Source organism: Acartia tonsa, chromosome 10, assembly GCF_053477335.1.
Source record: "Acartia tonsa isolate MP-2025a chromosome 10, ASM5347733v1, whole genome shotgun sequence".
NCBI lineage: Eukaryota > Metazoa > Arthropoda > Copepoda > Calanoida > Acartiidae > Acartia > Acartia tonsa.
The window spans coordinates 15,371,172-15,393,517 of NC_137269.1; the positions used below are offsets into that span (position 1 = coordinate 15,371,172).

At 30.7% G+C, this 22,346-nt stretch overlaps 1 protein-coding gene across 2 annotated transcripts in view; it reads left to right on the forward strand.

Moving 5' to 3' along the window:
- Positions 1–22,346, forward strand: part of LOC145329513 (neuronal acetylcholine receptor subunit alpha-3-like) — a 78,313-nt gene that overhangs the window by 36,601 nt on the left and 19,366 nt on the right. For both annotated transcript variants that reach the window (XM_080173712.1, XM_080173713.1), the window contains exons 8-15: positions 2,493–2,537; positions 4,189–4,242; positions 10,023–10,123; positions 12,231–12,298; positions 15,661–15,701; positions 16,401–16,494; positions 21,478–21,575; positions 22,004–22,120. In XM_080173712.1, coding sequence (XP_080029838.1) covers positions 2,493–2,537; positions 4,189–4,242; positions 10,023–10,123; positions 12,231–12,298; positions 15,661–15,701; positions 16,401–16,494; positions 21,478–21,575; positions 22,004–22,120 — 618 coding nt within the window. The remainder of the gene's footprint in view (positions 1–2,492; positions 2,538–4,188; positions 4,243–10,022; positions 10,124–12,230; positions 12,299–15,660; positions 15,702–16,400; positions 16,495–21,477; positions 21,576–22,003; positions 22,121–22,346) is intronic.

Here is a 22,346-nt window from a genome sequence, read left to right on the forward strand (position 1 = left end):
CTGGATGCTGGTAGAGCTAATCGGCGGCATGTTGTGTATAGAAGAGATGATAGGAGGCAGTATGATGTAGAATCGCCCAGGTATGAGCCTGGGTATGATGATGAAGACGATGTTGGCAACGTGGGCCTTGAGGTTGAGCTTGATTCCAGGGATCGTCTGCCTAGTGAACAGAGTGGTTCGGAGCTAGACAGTTGGGCTGAGCCTCCAACGGACAAGCCTGAACAAAAGGTGGCAGATACTAGTTCTGGTGAGGGACGGCGCAGGTTTGGTAAGTTTGTGCCAAATCAGGCTGCTGGGTCGGTCAGGACTAAGGGAGCCAGCAAGGCTTATGATGATGCTGGGGAAGGTACTTCCAGAAGGGGCGTGGTCAAGCGGCCTGCTGGGGCAGATTCTCTTGGGCCTAAACAGAAGAGGGAGTTACCAGATTTGCGTGCTGAGGTCGAGAGAAATAAGGCTGAGCGCAAGAATGACAGACGTGGTTTGGCGCCGCTCAGTGATGAAGATATAGGTAGAATCAGTAATTCTGTTGCTGTGACTCTAAAGCCTATGGTTGAGGAAAAAATTCGTGAGGCTGTAAAAGAATCAGTCAAAAGTTTGAACACTGCACAGAAACTTTGGCAGACGGACGGTCATAAACGGATTAAAGATATGTTGGCCACGCATAAGAAGGATCTAATGGAATGTATAAGGAAGGTAGATACGGAGGTACAGCAAATGGTGGCTACTACTGCACAGCAAAAGGCTTCTTATCTGGTACAGCGTGTACAGACAGCAATGACTGATAATTGGGAAAGTAGTTCAACCAAGTTGGGACAGCAGGTGGGCCAACAGGTGGAAAGTGTTTTGGCAGGGCAGGGAACTAAGGTTCAAGAGGCTATTTCTGAGATGGCGCAAAAAGAGGCTGAAGTGCAAAGGCACCTGTCTAATATTTTTAGCGAGCTGTCCGAGATCCGGCGCAGAATAAACAATGACTTACCGGCGGCGGCATATTGGCAGTTGCAACAGGCTGGGACTTCTGGCGGTGCTGAGGCTAACAACGGGGTGATGATGGTTTCGGGAGGTGTTCAGGTCACTGGTGGTGTTGAGATGGAGGTGGCAATGCCGGCAGATGGGTCAGCGGTTGCTGCAGAGGTGGCTGTTGCGAATGATACTGCCTCAGCGGTAAATGATGCTGTGATGGTTGCTGTAGGAGGGCCAGTAACTGCTGCAGCGAGTAATGCTGTCATGGCGGCAACAGTGGGTGTCTCGGCTGAGGTTGGTGGAGGGGCGCTGAACACTCCTCCTCCAGTGGGTGAAGGAGATGAAGGACTTGAGGCCGGGGTTAATTTCGATGTAGGTTCACCCAGTGAAGACATTGATCCCAGTTTGTTGGATCAGCCTGATGGATGGTGAAACCATGCTTAGCTGGATGGTTTCAGAAGGGGGTAAATGTCATATATTTATGTTGTGATGTCATATATTTAAGTTTGCAGACATATTTTAGTTGTTACTCTTAATTACTCTTTAATTGCTCTCAGAAAGAATAAAGAGAAAATATATTTAAGTCAGTTGATATTGAGAGTCCTAACACAGAACATTATCTGGTTTGGGTTCGAGTCTTTATTAAGACCAATACAGCTATTTACAGACATCCTACTACTTTAGCTAGTTTACATTGGCAGATATTCTACCCCTTCAAAGTGCATAGTTAATTAATACATTGTATTAATTAAACAGACAATCATCCTGTTGCTTGGTGTCCTGATATACAGACAGACATCCTGCTACTTCAGAACTTTCCAGCTTAAATAATCAGTAGTTTTGACTTATTAATATATTTAATCATTTCTAAATAAAGTATCAATATATAATCTTATTTACTCAAAAACTGCATTTAATCCAATATAATAAATACTTAAAAATCTGTTTGCATTTTGAATTGAATATTAAGTCTACTCTATCATTAACTTATGTAAGTCTGTCTATTTCACAGTATTACAGGTTAATTGTCTAAACTGTAATAAAATTTCCTTTTTTTCTATATAATTACTGCGCCATATATAACGATTATTTTTTCCCAATTTTAAAATCTATTATGATTTTCAATCTTTAAAAATTCCTACGCATAAAGAAATAAATAATCAAACACATATACAAAATTATTTTACAAAAATGTAAATTAAATTTCTATTGTGAAGGCACAAAAGATTTTGAATTGAATATCAATACAAATGAAGCCTTCTAGGTTTTTATTTAAAGCAAGGCTTGTCTACAAGTCACATGTTGGTTAAAAGGTATTCTTTTTAAAAAGGGAATACGATTTAAAGAGAGAAGTTGTGTTACATAATTAATAATAAAAAACAAAGATAGAAAAATATCACATTGCTTTTATTCGCTGTTTTTGGAGGTAATTTTACTTGTTAATTCAAAAATATGTGAATAAGCCACGTTCTACGTACTACGAAGTAAAAAAAACGTTCCAACCTTAAAAATAAAATTCCAATACTTTTTAGGATTGTCACATGAAGTGGGCCTCTTGGACTTATGATGGATACTCGGTAAGTAACATTTAATACGAGTAACTTTACAGACAAACAATTTCCTCCAATTGTCTACAATTTTAACTGTTTATGATAAAGCGAAGGCTTAAGTAGAATGATAGGCTAGTATTTGTTTATTGAGTAATTATCATATCAGAAGAAGAAATAAGATTTTTTGTCTGCCAGTTAAGATTTTAAGAATCTTCACGTAGTTCTTGAAATAGTTTTAATATAAAATTGTAAAGAGGGAAAATGAAAAGAAAAAGTAAAGTATTGAAAGTTGTTCTATTTTAAGAATTTGCAATTAGGTTACTTCTTTTAACTAACTGTAGAAAACATTGAGGTTTTTATTTTAGATATTTAAACTAAAAGTCTAGCAACCGACCTTGTCATATCCAAAGTGATATGCCTATCATCTCAACAGTAATCAACAACTGAATCAATTCGATTTTTTTTGTAATTTTAGCTGATTTTTGGGGGAAGTCGTAAAAAATACTTACTGAGTTAAGCTGCTGAAATTAAAACGTTGGCGGCTGCAGTTGCTGTTGGTAAAATCTGAAGTTTGACAAATAATGCATCTTGGCTGCTAAGCTTTCTTTTTAACAATAGGGACAAAAAAAATACAATTAGGCGGTTGGGAAAATTTACTTACATTAAAATATAAGGTATTTCTTTCTTTTTGGTAATCATGGTTTTAATGGTTCCTTGCATAAATGACTGGTATGGATAAATATTGTTGGAAATATTTAGTAGCAAAGCTACTTGTTAAATTTGTCTGTGCGTCAAAAGGTTTTCTATAGGCTGAAATTCCGGATAGACTTGTTTGATTTCGATTTTGCCCAACGATTATAACTCCACATATGCACCAACGTCCAGCTCTCAATAAATTTGGAAGGAAATATAATATCAGATTTATCACAAATGGAATAGTAGCTTTTGCAATATTCCGTAAAATTGTGAGCAAGCTTCCAGTCAAATCTGCTTATTATGTATAACAGTTCTTAATGTTAATGAAACGCATAGTATAATTAAACGCATATTTATTAAAAGTTTGACCTTATAAGCGCATTTGACGGAAATTTGAAATCTTACTTTTGCAAAAGCTACTATTTCCTTTAAGAGGTATGATTTAAGAAAAGGAATCTAAATATACTGCCCTACTGACACATAGTCTATGAAAAGCTTTGCAGAAATCAATCTTTCTCTTTGTTAACTTGGTCATTTTTTTGGTACAAAAATTTCCTTCAAAATAAGTAATATATTTTTTTTAATTTACTTAATTGTGCTGTAAAATTTTGATGATATAATAATTTAAAAATATGATTAATAATAAGACTAAAAAGAGATTGAAAACCAATTAAAACTAATGACTATTAATTTTATTGATATCGCATCTATTCTATAACAAGGTATTAAAAAGTCAATCATTACTCGTCCGTATGTTCTTCATTTTTGTCTATTGCCAGTATTTTAATAAATACATAATACCTGCTAGGAAAGCTGACTTTATTTTCGATGATTTACTTGCTAATTATGTCAAAATTTTCAAAATATATTGTTCAAAAATAACGATTTGTTGGTGTAAACTAGTGTTACCGCTTCGCTAACTATGTACTTAATTGTCCTTGTTATCACAAAGTTGCAATCAAAATGATTATTATTATTTTAGTTGGATTTGAGAGATCAAAATGTAAATTCATCCGGAGATATGAGTAATTATCAGGTTAACAATATTTTTATCACTACAGCTACTTTACATATTTATCGTGTATGGTTGTAATAAGGTTTTGTTGGTTTGTTAACGGTTAGGTGGAATGATATGGAATCTCAATGATGACAAACAAAATTACCCCTTCTGTAGATTAAACTTATTTTTTAATAGAGTTTAAACACTGCTTAGTCGTTTTTTGATTTAAGTACAAATGTGACGAACCCCAAACTGTCCCACTTTGAGAAAGACGATTCCAGTGACGTCATATACGTTTTGGGAAAGAAAAAGGGAAGGGGGAAGAAAATCTCTTCAAAAGAGATGGGAGAAAAGGGAAGAGATTTTCTTCCCCCTTCCCTAAACGTATATGACGTCACTGGAATTGTCTTTCTCAAAGTGGGACAGTTTGGGGTTCGTCTACAAAGACGTGTTACTAATTCTAAAAATAGAAAATTTGATACAAATATTTTTGAGTTTTTCTAATTTTAGGGAAATAGTTTTGGGGAGAACATTTTTAAAAGCGAAGCTTTTCTATAATTAGGGTCGGTCCGTCCGTCCGTCCGAGATAGATAGCTTTTATTCGTTAATTTAGGCATGTTAGAATTGTCCTATCGATTTCAAACTTTGCATGATGATTCCTGTAGTAGTTGGGTACGACTTAGAAAGCGTAGCAACTCTATAATCATTACCAGAATGTTCGTACATCCATTTTAAACATGTTGATTTTTCTACTTTTTTAACAACAAATTTTCAAGTGTTCTAATTATCCGTTTGATCTGATTTTTGGTATATTGATTCCTGGGACAACAAAAATTTGGGGGGAGGGGGGGGGTGGTTGAGAATAATTACCCTGTTTAATAATTGAACCCAAATAATATTTAAAAATAAGTATTTATTGAGCATTTTATAGCCAATGAAATTGGTTTTAAAAATAAGTAACATTCTGTTACATACAATCCTCAAGTTTTTTCCTTGTCGGTTATATAAGTATCCTCCCTCAACGCTCCTTTTGATACTTGCCCTTACTTGATAAACAAAATTTAATGTTTTTAAACGTAACTATAATCAATAATATCTTGTACTTTGAAACAATCTAATATGAAGGTATAATTTATGTATAATATACAGCTTTCTGTCTCTCTGTCTTTATATTTTATGGTTCAAATACAAAGCAGTAAGTTTGTTGGCTGTAAATTAAATCATTAATAACTAATTTTTTCTCCAATTTTATAGGCTATTATAAGATTAAGAAAAATTCTAGTCCATTGTCCTAGTTTAAACCCGAACTATTTTAAAAATATAACCACTTCAAATATGTTAAGGTATCAGGACCTTTATGTTGAAACATTAAACAAAAGGACGTTGGACAATTTGCTAATAATTTTATCTTATCTGTTTTATTCGGAGGATTCCTTTTTTATCATCCCTGACCCCATTTTGAGGAAATGGTCAGTAAATATCCCATTTTATTTCACTTTTAAGACATTGTCAAATATTTGGATCAAGTGGAAAATATGTTTAAAGATAATAATCCAGTCAAACGCCTATCTCACTAGCCACGGCTGGACCCTCAGATGTCAAAACTTTATTTTAGTGTTTGGCCAAAATGACTTAGCAATTGTATCTGTAAGTACGTCTAATAACACCCTTTGCTATTTTTAAAATCCTAGAAAATTTTTTTTGCAAGAAAATTGCATAAATTCGCAACCTTTTTTAGAACCACTACATAACTCGAGTTTTAAAACTTTTTATATAAAATCCTTTTTACAAAAAATATCAATAATTACTTAAAATTAAACCTGAAAGAAAAAAAATCTCATTACACGTGTTAATTTGCATGTTTTAGGACTTTTTTTGAGGAAAGTATAACTTCCACATTTTTGACAATAATATATTTTTTTAACATTTCAAAGTAAAATATAATAAAACTTAAACGATTTTTCTTGAATTATCAGTTGAAAATTTCATCAAACATGCAATTTAAGTGATGAAAATTTAATAAAATCATTTTTTGAATGTTTAGAATTACCAATTTTCTACATTTAAAACAAAATGTTAACAAAATTTTAAAACATTATAATATATAACTTTAAAAATCAATAACATTTTATAAAATGATGTTTTAAAAAATAAATCATTAAAAGGTATTAAAATGCATTTTAAGTTGCTTAAAATTAAAACGAGAATATCTTTTTACACTTTATTCTTTGTAATAGAAATTAATCGTCATTTGTTGAAAATGAAACATTTAATAAACTAATTGAATCTTTTTGTGACCATGTTTAAACTTTTTAATTTTTACACTAAGGTGTTTTTTAATGAAAATCTTTGTTGAATTCTCTTTTGCGACAAAAAAAGAAAGGGAATTTTTTACTATTTCTAGGTTATCTTATGTAATTTAAACTATATAATATGAAATAATTTTTAATTGTCTTTCTTTTGAGCCACAAAACACTGTAAAATGTATCATATATGCTAAAATAACAATTTTTTTAATGAATATTATAATATCCTTATATGACATTGCGTCAGAGCTTATTCCTTAGATCATATGTTCATGAAAAGTAGTCATAAACTTGGAGGGTTGCGCTATTCATTAGAATATTAAATAAACTTGAATGGTAAAAATATAAGCATAGCCTTTGTCAATTCAAATGCTTTAGGTATATTATTCGGAAAGTTAGTTAAAAAAGAGAGAATTTGCTGTGTATACTGTTAAAAGACTTTCAAAAATGTAAATTACAAAGCAATCCTAAAAGTTCGGGTCGTAGGCGAGTCTTAGTCGGGGGTTTTCTGATAGCAAATATTGCGTTATTGGTATACAATGTAAAAAAAAAACATTTTTAAGAAATTCTTTAAATAAAACCCAACGTGTATTGGCAGTACAAACATCTTAATGCTAGCAGACATATGTTTATCAACATTTGCAGAAAACTATTTCCATAAGAAAAATTATTCAGGTTTCTACTTCACAATTTTAAATATTTCTTTCTGATAAAATGTTTGACATATATCGTATAATCATTTACCAAAAAAAATATTTTGATAATTTAGATTTCAGAGAAGATTAATCCTTTCAAAAAACTAAGACGACATTTTGCATCTTCTGTCATGACATTTTAGAAAAAAATATAAAAAAACAAAATTTAGTATGAAAACTATTTTTATCGATTTTTCTGAAGGTATTATCGTATTCTGTGGCTTTGTTATTATCATTTGCTTATTTCGAAAGTGCCAAACATTGTACCCTAACTTATTCATTTAATAAAAAACTAACCGTGTATAGCCTCAGTTTGCACAATAATCAAAACTGAAACAGAGTCAACAAATGCTAATAGATATCACTCTAAAATATGTGTGAAACGCGCAGCTAGAGAAAAATGTCGCTCCGATCGGCTGCATCAGACTTTAAATTTGTTCCTTAGTATTTCGGACTCAATCCAAACATTTTTATCATTTGCAATAGGTACAGACAATAAATATTGGCACTATTACACAGATTAACAACTTGAGCAATGGTACCACCTTCCTTATTTTGAAATAAATTGAAAATAGGAGGGGGGGGGGGGATATTTTTCCGTTTGTTTGTTTAGGTTAAGTTATGTCTGGTATTGAGTAGCCCTGCATAGTATAGGCACAGCAGGTATAGGCCCCTCAATAGGGAAAAATACCGGCTCCATTATTTCAAATTATTTTTAAATTTAAGGAGAGAGGGTGGTTTAGTGTTCAACAGGCAACTTGTGAGAATAACCTAAATATTATATATAACCTTTAAATCCACATTTTAGCAAAAAAAAAAGATTACGTCTAATTATAACGAGATGCGATCTGAAAGACATCTATAATACAAAGTAGAACGATGTCTGTCTGTCTGTCCGTACGTCTGTGTGTATGTCCGATCGGATTCTACTCTTCAGGGTATATACCTACTGGTCCTGTGGTGGTTTTATGCTATTTTCTTGGGGACACCCCCAACCCCCACAAAAACAAAAAAAAATTCCCCCATTTTTTTTAAAATAGAAAGTAGTGGCACCTAGAGGCTAGGGGAGAAGCCGCTAGTTCTGAATAAAAGAGAGCTCTTTGACCAACGATATACGGATAACATAAAAGAGAATTTGGACAATCGCTCATCATTGCTTTTATAGTAGAGAATATTAGATCAAAGTTTTAAGTATAACAGAAATTCAATTACATCTTTCGTAAATTGTATGATATACTGTTTCTCAATATCTAGTACTTACTTACATTTAAAAATATTACTATAGAGATGCTACGTGTGCCAAATCATCCTAGGAATCTCTTTAATTAAAATCAACAGAGTAACAGGATCACGTCAAACTCAACACAATAAATATGACTGTTATTGTTATTGAGTTATATTATGAATATAAGTTGTTTACAAATCATTATTTCATTCGCAGAATTGTTTTTTTGTTTTGTTTGGAAGATATTATGGGATGTACATTATTACAGGATGTGTCTTTAAAAAAAAGATCATTTGCGAGACCACTTGAAATTTCTTTTGGTTGAAACATCAATCAGTCATGCATTTAATCAGTTATTTAGTGTAACATGAATTAGGAAAGCCTTTTTACAGCATAAGTAGTTAATATTTTTTTCCTGTAAGATTATAGAAGGTTAAAATAATTTTAATTTGCGCCAATTTAAATAAAATAATAATCTGGGATCAAATACTTTGTTAAAGTCTAACTAACGTCTAGAATATTAAAAAGACAAAAATATAAACTACATTTTCAAAATAATTTTTATGTTTAATAATGCTGAAAGATTTGATTTACAAGAACATAACAAACTTAAATTTTCTAATTTTAAATTAAGAATTACATAATCTGAAAATTGCTAAAAATACCCGTAATAATTATAGAAACTAATTCCAATATCGACATGAGCAAAACGACAGGCGTCATCAGAAAAAATTCTTCAAATATTCGTTTAAATTAACTCTCTAATATTATTTTTTCGCACATTGCGGGTCGCTGGGGTATTAGATAAAACCTTTTTGTTCACCTTATATAAAGGCAAGTTCTGATTATGTGTACCATTTTGAATTTATAGTCAGATATTATGTATATAGTCTAAAGTATAATCTAAAAATGCGCCGTAAAATAACAAATTGATATATATTTTTTTTATCGATTTTCTAAATGGCAACTTTTCATGTTTTTTACATCAGAAAAGTAATGATAACAAGGCTAAGTTTGAACATTCATACCTTAAACTTTGATATACAGAAGTCTTAGAAGAGCTTCGAGTCTTCAAAATGTTGCTAGGTTTTAATTTTAATTCTTTATATGCCCCACTTAGCACTGCAAAGAAATAATTGTTTCCAGTAATATTTATGCTTTTCTGTATTTAAGACAAAGGATTCAGTTTCAATTTTCTTAAATTTGCAACTTCCAAATCCTTTCTCTTGAACAGTTAAGGCAATGAAGTACCCTTTACTTCTTGTAACTATAATCCACAATTATTGCTCGCTCCACATTATTCTTGAAGTTGATTATTTTACTTTTCTTCGTTTAAGTGATTTACATAGATTTATTCTGTAGGATGTTTGCTATTTATATTGTTATTAATGTGTTTTTACTTTTGAAATAAAAATATAGGTATTCAAGGTAATTTTGACAATATTTATTAACAATATTAAATCTTAAATCTAACATTAATACTAATCTAATATCGGATCATTCGCCTATCCTTATTTGAAAAAAAGAATCTGTTTAAAACTTCCATCTGTAACTGTACAACTTAAATCCTGTATGTCTTATTTATTTCAGATAAACGGAGAGTTTCTGTTGGAGGATTTTCGTTCTGAGTATCATATGAAGTATTACAGCTGTTGTGAGGAACCATACCCAGATATCACTTACACTATAAGGTAATACATCACGTTTTTGCTAACGGAAGAAAAACAATTTTGCCTAAATTTTTTAGTATGTAACGGTATCAAGTCATATTATATATATACTTTTTTTTACAAATTACTTAGATAACAAAAAGCAATGACACCATAGAAAATTGAAAATAAGCTGCTTTCTCTGAAACCCGAATTGTAAGAGAATAACTTTAGCTATCTAGAATGTTGTGGATTTTGTAATTTATATTTAGATTTCATGCCAACAAAAATTCTCTTGGTTTTTATATATGAATTGCAGTTTCTTCAATTTACAACAGGTTTGCGGTTAGTAAGGCCGTTTTATATTTATAGTAGCAAAAATATGTTATATTTGAAAATAATTATACTTTTTGGCTTTTTATATCTTTACATTTAGAAGTAACCTACAAGCAAAATTGAATTTTAAAATATGCGAATAATATAAAACAAGGATGTCAACATCAATAAAAGCGAAGCATTGAAATGGTTGGACAAACGAACATTAAACTTGTAGAAAGTCAGAACAGAATAAGCATTCAGAATATTAATGCATAAGTTTAAACAAAATTGTAAATTTTTGTTGCAAAACTTCTTCAATACAGGATACTGTTTAAGGAAATACTTAAATTTTTATAACTTTATTATAGAGATTCTTTGCTTATAACATTGTACTTTGTGGTAATAAGAATCAGTATTCCAAAAATCAGATGAATATTATAATTATAACATACAAAAAATTTTATAAAAAATCTATAAAAAAATCATGTTTTAAACGAACGTACGTACTTTCTGGTAACGATTTTAGAGTTGCTTCGCTTCTTAAATCGTACCAAATTGCTATAGGAATCATCATGCAAAGTTTGAAATCGATAGTACAATTCTAACCTATTTAAATTAACGAATGACCCTAATTATAGAAAATCTTTCCTTAAAAAAAGTCCTGGTAGGATTATAAACATTACAATAAGCTAAAACATATCAAGAACAAGTAATTATATAACATATACTATACTTCTAATAAATATCAGATTATGAAAGTGTCTCGCTTTCCGCTGAACTGATATGATTTATAATTTACAGTGAAGGTTCTTGTAGGTCCATAGGAGGTTTGTAACTATTTTGAAAGATTGTATCTCCACCCTCCCCAAGCGAAATTGTTCCTAAGAAAAAATAGCTTCCCCCCTCGAAAAAAAATACTACTCTTCTCTTTTTTAGAATAAGATAACTTGATTACCACTTATTCCAACCCCCCCCCCCCCTCCCAGTCTTCAAGTGCACCTAGAGGCTTTATATGCCTGTATACAAAAAAACGCTACATGAAATCGTACATACAGACATAAATACAGAGTGAGAAAAACGAGATTTGCTGGATAAATATTATTATAATATGAGAAAATGGAGCAAATAGGTGATCAACTTTTATGATGCGTTCAAAATGATTTGCTAATATTACTGCAAAAATTCTTACATCAACATTCTAGCAAAACACTTACTAACATTTTATACAGGTTGGCAAACAAAAAAAATTTAATTTGAAAAAAAAGACTGACTAGTAGCGCAACGATAACAAACCAAAGCATCTTTTTTAACAGTCAATTAAGACAAGCTAAAAAACAGTTTTAATATATGGTATTGTCAAATTGTCAATTAAATATCATAACTAAATATTATAATGGTTTTAAGCTTTATAATAATTAATGTGATAATTTTTATACTTTCTTGGGACACCCTGTATTTATAGTATATACATACATATATAGATGTACAAACATATTTAAAGCTGCAAATGTTAAATATAATCCCAAAAGAAAACAAAAATATTGAGAATTGTATAAGTACATCAAAATTGCATTTTCCTATCTTTATTTGGGTTTGGAAATATCAAAATTTAAACTTTTATTTTCTTTTGCAATTTTGCACTTTTTTTTCCAATTTTTAAATTTCAAGAAGTTAATGAAATTTATATTTTTGCCACATATCAAGAAACATCCAAAATAAATTTAATCTAGATCTATAGTTCTTTAATACTAGAAGCTATCGTCAATTTTTTTTTATAGTCTTTTTTGTTTTCTGTATTGAGCATAAACATTCAATACATTTCTCTGTTAAGGATTCGAAGACGACCCTTGTTCTACGTGTTTAATCTTATTCTGCCCTGTGTTCTCATCAACGGAATAGGTAAATGTATATTTAGTAACGCAGCTAATGATTAACTTATCTGGAAGGTAAGCTAGTCCGCAATGATCTTGTTTTTTTTTAGTTGCAAAGTTACTTTATTACTGTCTATGTCTGTCATTCTGACCATCCATCTTTTATGAAATGCTAGATAGATACAGAAGGAGAAAATGTGATTTTCTTCGGGTGTAAAGATGTAAATGAAATTTTGTGTAAAGATTTTCATTACCTACAGCATCTATACTTAATATAAATAAAGCTATTTATGACAGTACAGTAAAAATTAAAGATACCCTTCATCGTGTAGATAAATTTGCGACTTTAGCACAACACGTTACGCATCCGCTTCGTGAAGGATATTAAATGGGTTCGAATCTAGGGTGTAGGGTGTGTCAAATTCAGGGAGTAAGGGAGGGGACAATGGGCAATTAATTCAATTTAAGAGTTTTCAAAGAAAGGCTATGAAATCCAGATTAATCCAGTAAATTCGGAAGAAAATTGTTAAGGGATTGTTAGTTAAATTTAATAAACTATAAACTAAAAAAAAGCAATCATTTCAAAATTGGATTATCAGTATATCAGACTGACATAACCATTCTGTAATTAATTACTAGAAAAATCTCCCTTGAACACTCCAGATAACAGGGAAAGGAAAAAGAGAGGTGGCGGCAAGGGGCAAGTTATATGAACAGGGGAAAAAGGGGACAGGCAGGCGAAATCACAACTTGTTTTTGATGAAATACAATGAGGTTTAATGGTGTGATTTTTGTATTACAAGATTATTGGACCCGGCCTACAGCTAGCTGGCTGGGCAAGAATATCCTGCCTATTACCCTTGCCCCCACCATCTTCTCCTTTTCCCTATCGTCTGCATTAAAAAAGGGAGGTGGGGGTGAGGTGGGGGAGAGGGGAGTGAAATAGATTATGGGAGGGTGGCCGTGTATTCTTACCTTTTATATTCACACTACTCTCTGTCTGCTTTATTCAAACTGAGTAGCGGCATTACATGCGCTAGTACCCAAACTCAGTCAGAAAATACTAAATTCTTGTACATTCCCTTTAAGCCAGTACCCAAAGTCTGAGACTCCTAAAAATTGAATATTCGATCCATTGTCCCCTCCCTTACTCCCTGTGTCAAATTGCATCAAAAAGATTGTGATTTTTGTCAAATAGGCAACTTAACAACTAGAATAGAGGAAGTTAATTGGCCTGAAATGGGCAACTGATTTCCATGCTCAATTAGGACTTCCAGAAAAGATTTGTTTAATCAAAGACCTGGCTGTCTTCAGGTTTAGACAGGTTAAGTGACATTGTTACATCTGTGTTTGTGTAATTAAATTCTTCTGAATTCGAAAGTGTTGGTATTCGGGCGGTTATATACGGAATTACCTTATTATAGAGTAGCTGCACATACAACAATGTTTTATCTTTTTTTTGTGTTGCATTTTCATCAACTACTGGGCTTTATTATTCATTAATTATTTGGTTAGTCAAAAGAAATGCATATAAATAACCAGAATAATTATTTTAGTAGCGTAGCTCCTCTTCACATATGATATTTCTTTATAAGTTAAATAACGTAAAAGTTATTTTGTTTAATATAGGATTACAAAAACATAACAGCTTAAGATTACAAGAGCTTTCTACTTTCAGTGATTTTTTTTACTTTGATCTACAAAAAAAAAATCTTATACCTTTATCATTTTAATGATCACACTTTGTTAGGGTATCATAACTTCTATTCTTTTCTCTTGTAATCAAATATTAAATTAGCTTGTAATTTCTACACTAACTAAGAACTTGATTGTCCTCTCAGTGAACAAAACTAAAAATGAGGTGAAGGTTAACTGCATATGGTCACGTTCAGTGAAAAAGACATTAATTATTCTATAAAGTAGTAAATTGTGTATATGTCCGCTGTATAAGATCTTGTAAACAGCTGAACGATTTTTTTGATAATGTTGCAATAATGTTTGAGTATAGAGTAATAGCCCCAAAATCATCCTCTCTTCAAGAACAAACTTTTTGTTCTTTTAAAACAAAATTGAACCCCGACCCCTCATTCGGCGAAGTCCATAAAAGTTAGGAATGAAGCTACTTATTGTTTTGAAAGAATAATCATAAATGGAAGGACACAAGCTAGGTATATTTTGATGTAAAAAGTAAACGTTGAGGTCTATTGTTGTCGATAATCACTATTTCCAATTTTTTAAATAAAAACTTTAATTTAATCTTATCAAATATGATGTTCAGTTTTCAAATCGATAATCATCAAATAGTTAAAAAAAATCTACAATGGAATACTAAGTTAGATTGCTTGCATTGTTGACCCATTATACTATCAAAGTAGCCGGTTGAATAGTTAGTGAGATCTTACTGGTTATGCAAGACCAAGTGAACATTCAGCTATTTTAGTACTTATGATGAAGGTTCATCAGGTTTCTGAATACACAACCTGATTTATACAAATATTATTCTTTCTTTCACAAAAGAACATTATATATTGGGAGATATAAAAGAAAGAGAGAGAGAATGAGAAACAGAGATAAAAGAAATGGAAAGAGGGGGAATTTGTTTATTTTTTTAGAAAAGTGCATTTGAGTAATAGACTGATTCTTAATTTTCAAATAACATATCAAATTTTCTATTGAATGTCATTCAATATCTCTAGTACCATTTATTTGACAATAATATTTTCATATATTTTCATTCTAGGTTTTAGTTCATTTTATTATAGGTATTTCATAAAAAAAAATCAGCAAGGAAGTTCTACCAATATTTTTCAGAAATTTCTAGAAAAATAATTTTTTCCTTATTTAATTGAGTATTAGGCTTAAATAATGTTGAAGAGTGGTTGAACAATGAACATATTTGATTACCAGAACTAATTCTGAGCAACTTATAATGGATTCAATAATCATGGATATAGGCTTGATCAATGAATTAAAAATATTATGAAAATTGTCTAAAAATAATAACTCCAAATATGTATATGTAAATGAAGTTTATGAAAATCAATTTAAAGCGCGTTTTCTCTAGATTCCTACTCCCTATGGTTTTTTTTTGGAATGTTCTATATAAGATTGGTTATGCCTCCAGTGTTTGTTCGTCAGCTATTTTTCATAATATAAATGAAAATATTCCTTTCTCTAAAATTGCTCTAACGTTAATTTTAACTTAGAACGAAGAAGTTGATAAGAAAAACAAAATTAAAATCCTTTTATAATAAGTTATAGTGTAAAAATCATAGAAGAATAGAACTTATATTATGCATAAAATTCTAATTATGATTTTATCATTCATAATATTTGTTCTATAGATATGATCAACAAAACAATGTAAAAAATCCTGTTTATTTATTTCAGCATTGCTGGTGTTCTACGTGCCATCAGAATCCGGAGAAAAGGTATTTTAAATTAAATTATATATTTATTAAAACATTATCAAAACAGTATCTGTTATGTGATATCTCTAAAACAAATTTTCCATGTGTTCGAATAGTCAGATTTGGCTCTTTTAACATACAGCCCTTCTTACTATAACGGAATATATATATCAAATGCTATTCTGAAGTCAACGTGTCAATAATTATCAAGTACCGATAAATACTGTCCTCAAGTAACGCCATCCTTACAAGAGTTGACTCACAAACACAATACAATTGTAAAAGTATAACCATTTAACTAGTAGAGTTCTTATGTAGGCTTTATATTGGTTCCGGAAGGTTTTTATCTATTTCATAAAATTAATATACTCTAGAGGCTATGGGAAAACTACTAGTAAAATAAGAAAGCAGTATTTGATCAGCTGACTAACAATGTTGATTTTTACTTAAATGTGGCTAGATTTTTTTCACTGAATGAGGTGCTCTTCCTCAAAGTACATAGCAATCACAAAACCTCACTTTTCATTTTAAAAATAATGATAGGGTTACTTGTTATCTTTATGCCTAACCCCTTCGGGGGCTTTAAACCTAATGGGCTTTTCTGTTCTTAATATAATGTAACAATTGACATCACTGGCTTGAAAATAATGGGGAGGGTTTCACTGGGACACTTTGATAAAAACCGCCCAAAGGGAAATGTTTTATTCATGTTATATCTAGGTTACCCTGGGAATTTCAGCTCTTTTGTCAATGACTGTTTTCCTGATGACTATTCGAGAATCTTTGCCTCCCACAGAGAAAACTCCTCTCATAAGTAAGATATTTATATTATTATAAATGTCCGCCTGATAGAAATATTTTACTAAAAAATAATTTAATTTTATGTTTTTAATGTTTTATAAAAAAAATTCTTAATTATTTCAGTATTCAGAACAATAAAAATATAATAATATAATTCTTTTCCTTTTTATAAAAATTAACAAATATTTTTTCTACATAAGATTGGTATAGTTGTTGCATCTTTTAGTGTGCATTGACTTAAAAATATCACATCACCAGAACCAAATTTTATTACAACAACACAAACCACACTTTCCCCTTTGCTTCACTCTCAATATTAAATGTCATTTGCTATTATGAATATGACCTCTATGCAGAAGTGAATGCTTACTGGATTTACTCAGGATCTTATTCTATAAGGGACATTATCTCTAAAAAGTACCATTTTATCAATAAATAGCAAAATATTTAGATGTAATGTAACAATATACAAAATGTCAAGGATATTTTGAGCAATTATTGAATAATTAGTACGTTTGTGTGCTAGTTAACTCTGAAGGAAAGAGTAAAGGAAACACAAACTAATACCAAAAGCATTTTAAGAATATAAAACGAGGGTTTTAACTTAGGCTTAAATTCTTTATAAACTACGCCGATAAAAAATCTTGTTCGTCAATTTTTTCTCAAAATGCAGAAAAATCTTTCAATTAAAAGTTTTTTTCTGCAAAAAAATAAAGCTTATCAGGACTGTCTTCAGTTAAATTATATAATGCTTGCACCCGTAGCTTCAAGGATCTCTTATTTTATTCGCCCGTGCGTCTTCAAAAGAAATATTCTCTAGATCTTTGATAATGATTAATTATATCCTTTAATTTTTAATAGTATTAAAACTTTGTTAATCATTTGTCTTTTAAGAAAATAAAAATGATTTAAATTTATACACATTTTTTACGAAATAGATTAATAGATTTTTAAGTTTTGAAAGAAAGTGAATTAAAAAGATATAGTGGAAAAAATATAAAAGTATCTTGCAATTCTGTATAACCCTTTCCTTTTTAAATAGTTCCAAGTATTAAAATCTTCAGAGAAATAAAAAAAAAGAGAAAAAAGTTATTTGAAAAAACATAATATTTTTGGTCTTTTCATAGTTCTCAAAAATCAACAGGAAAAAAAGTTTTATTAGCTCCAAACATCCAGTGCCCGGTAACCAAAGTCACAAGCTTCACCGTCAGATTCGTATCTTATATAATCGCCCAAAAAGCCACGGGCTGAACCAAAACTGCATGGCTAAGAGGAGGAATATGTAACTCTAATAATCAGCCCTACTTAGCAAAACCCACCCTTAGCAACAATCTTTCTAGATTCACTCAGTCAATGCAATGTGGCTTATATTCTTGCTTCAATAAAAGAAATCTATTTGAAATTTTAAAAAAAATATGGTTAAAAAGTGTGTCTTATATACATACAAGATATACAATTCAGAGCTCAGCAGCCGTGTGTCAGTCGCGACTAAGCCTCCAATTTAAACCCGTTCGTATGCTTTTAAGATTTTTGTTAAAAAGAGAGTCAGTTTTAGATTTCTAGCTGATTTTAAAAAAAAAGATTTAGGTTTACAGACGGCTGCCGAGCCCTGATACAAGTTCATTGAAACTATAAGAATTAATCTTATTTTCTTTATCTGTTTTGGATGAACATCTATCTATTTTGTGTAAGTCTATCCATCAATACCAAAGGGCGAGGTGTCAAATCATTAATAAGAACAAGAACAATCAAGTTCATCAATTTAGACGCTGTACATGAAACTATCTATAATACAAAGTAGCTTGATGTCTGTCCATCTGTCTGTCCGTCCGACCCTTAAGATCTTGGTAATCACTGAACCGATCGGATTCTACTCTTCAGGGTATAAACCTATTGGTCCTGTGGTGGTTTTAAACTATTTTCTTGGGAGGTGGGACACCCTCAACCCCCCCCCCCGAAAATGAAAAAATCGCCCCCCATTTTTTTTTAATTAGGTATTTAAAATTAGTAGTGGAGTGGGGGCTTCTCCACAGGTACTTAATTTTTTTGTAGTTAAATTGAACTTTATATTAAATATTAAGCTTTTATTAAAAATCTCTGACTTCTAAACGTAGAGTTACAACGAAGCTGTACTCCTAATAACTAGACTAAGCTAAAAACATAAAGTCTCATCAACCTCTTTCTTTCAATTTCTGATGTTATTATATATTGTACTAGCGGCTACGTCCCTAGAGGCCTCTAGGGGAACTTGAGAAAAGTTCTATGTATGTTGCGTTCAAGTCTCTACGAATATTTTATTTTTTTCCCGATTTTTTGTGATTTCTCTTTGGGAGGGTGGTGGTACCCTCCCCCAAAATAGTTATAAACCTACCCGGCACCTATGAGAAGCTACCCTGTTAAGGAGAACCCGACGTTTTAGCGGTTAGCGAGATCCTTCGGTACAGACACACAGACAGACAAACAAACAGACATGGGGGTTGTGAATTTTGCGCACCGCCGTCTACTCGCTGCTGGTTAAATTTTTGAAAATTCAAACATAAATTCAATGATTTGCAAAAAACATAAGTGTTAAATTTTCAAGTTTAGAAATATGTATTATGTCACTCAATACTGATTATTTGTAATTGAGTAAGAAATATACATCCTGCTGGTCAACCAAATATTATTCATAATCATGATCATTAATCAAGCCTTCCTTCATCGTAATATACACAACTTTTCGCGGATATTAAAATAAAGATTAAAACCTTCGTCCCCGCGGCTTCTCGGGGCTAACAAAACTAATATTATATATATGAGTTTTTAGTATTTGTGGAAAATTGTCTGTAATACGATGCTATAAATGATTTTTCAATATTGCTGGAAACCGGTTCTGAATCGGTTTTGAATCTATACTGGAAAAAAAATTCCCTTTTCAGAAGAATCTTATTAAATTAAAAATCCTAAAAAAGATAGGAAATTTCTATAAATAAATATTTCTTGGTTGTAAAAGGAGAAAATTATTTTGTAAATAAATAATTTAGAATTATCATTAACATGTTTTTGACAGAGCAGATACTTTATAACTAAAGTTTTAATAGGAAATGAGTCATACTCATTAATTAATTTACTGAACTAAAATTTTAATGTTTCAATTCATACGATTTGACAAATTTAGCTAAATGTTCAATATTTTTTCAATGAAAACTATTGTTACCTTGTTTTAGCTGCATTGTTTCTGGAAAAAATTGTTCTTATTTAATTTCTCTTTTTAAAAACCATGTTTTAGTTATGTCCTTACGGTTCACAGCATTAGAAGCTGTTATTCAAAAGGTTCGTAGAGGAATTACTGTTTTGTTTGATAATAGTGCTATAATAGTTTAATAACTACTCCATAATTATTAGCGCTGTAAACAAAAAAAATACGACTTTTAATTAGTATTTAGCAAACTCTCAAAACTTCAAATGTTGGAATAGAAGGTGAGCTACAGGCGTAGAAAAATACACTAATTATAGAGAAGTTTCTTAAATAAGGAACAACATTTTTAGAAATAATTTTGTAACTCAATTGTATCTTTTAATTACCATCAGATGTTGGATTATAACAGAGTTATATATCATAACAAAACATTATTAAAAACAAAGATGATAACGTCCATGAGTAACAACAACAATCTTACTGAATTTTTATGCTGGTCTTCATATTGCATCTAATTATAGACCACAAATGTATTATTATAGAAACGCATTGCTGATCCTTATTTCAGGGATGGTTAGGTTAATTAAAGCTTTTAAGAGCCCCACACGGATACTACCCCGCAGTGATAGAACTTCTCACATCTGCAAAATTAAGTTTTTTTCAAAACCTAAAATAAGTGAGAGCACCGAAAAACAATTTCCCTGATTTGTTGAAGTTTTTGGACACAGTAAACAAGAGATCTACTACGCTTCTGAAAACAAAAGTATAAAAGTCTAGAAAACAAAGCTGTATGTATATAGAATATATAGAGATACAGTAACATATAATAATATTTATGTTAAACTAAAAAGTATATTGTCTAAACAAACTTGATATTTAACTGATTAAAAAATTAATTGAAAATTTTAGAAAACTTTTTGCCAAAATTTCAAATGTTTTAAAAAGTTTTACTTTATTTTCTGGAAATTTGAAATGATGAATATTGCCAAGAAAATAAAATAAATATGTAGAAAAGGTGTGTAAGTATTCAAACTCAACCATACAACATGAAACAAGTTTTTTAAAAATTCTTACACAATTTGACTAGCCGCAGAAAAAAAACGTTTGATGTTTTGTTTTTGTAAAATTGTAAATAAATAAAAAATCAACCAAGAACGATGGCCCGAAAAAAATTTAAATTTAAAATTCAAAGATATTTTTATTAAAATTCTGAAATCAATTTCTAAATTTCTACAATTTCCATTGCCCTGTCTTGTCTCAAAAGTTAGTTGAAATATCTCTTTTTATAATCACAAAGTTGGAAACAAACAAAAAGCAAAGAATTTTCTTTATTTACATTTGTATACTGTGAGGTTATGAATTGTTTGATGGCAAGATTTTTGTAAAATTTAATCTTAGTTATGTAACCATTTTATTCATCTTTTTGTGCATTTTTGGCAGCATATCTTCTTTGAAAATATCGGGAATAAATATGTAAGGATTTGTTTGAAAATCATTTAAAGGTAAAAGAAAGTGAGGAAAATAATTGCAATTAGAAATCAAATATTCATCATCGAATGATTCTTCATTTTAAATGTAATTGAATATGGCAAAAACGACCCTATCTAGACATTATTTTTCATTTCTAACATTTAAATAATTATGCGTGTTTTTTTGATGCTGTGAGTATTGGTGCAAAAAATATGACGTAACAAAAAAAATTAGCCAATGAGAGGCCGTTATTGACCAATGGTAAAATTTATAGTGGACTCTCATTGGCTAATTTTTTTTGTTACGTCATATTTTTTGCACCAATACTCACAGCATCGTTTTTTTCAGCGCTGTATTATGGTGTAAGCATCTGTCTGGTTTCATTTGCTAGTGCCATGGCAGTTGTAACACTTAATATACACTACAGGGGACTCAGAGGAGCAGAGGTCAGTTTAGATTTATTCTTTTTAAAAACACTAGCGGCTTCGCCTCTAGCCTCTAGGAGCATTGCCCCAAGAGGTTTGATCAACCTAATTTTTCGTATTTTAGATGTAAATGAAAAATTTTAAAAAAATCGTTTGGTTCAGCGGTTTGGTTCTACTTTATATTATAGGATAGTTAAGTTGCTTTTCATAAATAAAAATAAATATTATCGATCACCAATTCAAAGTCAAAGATGCATTAATTAATTACCAACCTAACTGAATAGAATAATGCTGCAAAATAGTCATGTGCAAATGTAAAAAGAGAACATGGAACATTAGATCAAAATTATTTTTAATTGCAATCTCAAATAAAATTATATGCACTTCTTTTTTCTAACTCAAAGTTTCAATGAACATTCTTTTACTTTACTATCTAGATTATTTTTTAGGTTCCATACAGATTGAAAGCAATTTTTCTTGGCTTCTTTGCTAGAATAGTTTTCATACAACCAACTTCAGATTTCCAAAATAAGAAGGTTCAGATCAAGTTTGAGAAACAACAAAAGGTAATCAAGTATGGTTTGGTTTGTTGTTTTGTTATATATATTTTTTAAGTTTTAGATTAAACAGAGTCAAAAAATGACCAACAAAATCTCTAGTTAGGAAAGGTAGAACACCTCAACCTTTAAACTCTGTTTACTTTTTAATCTCATTTAAATCTTTGGATGAATTAGGCTATGTTTTTCTCCTCCCTCTCCCCGTAGAAAACTGCTCACTTATTACGCAGCTACA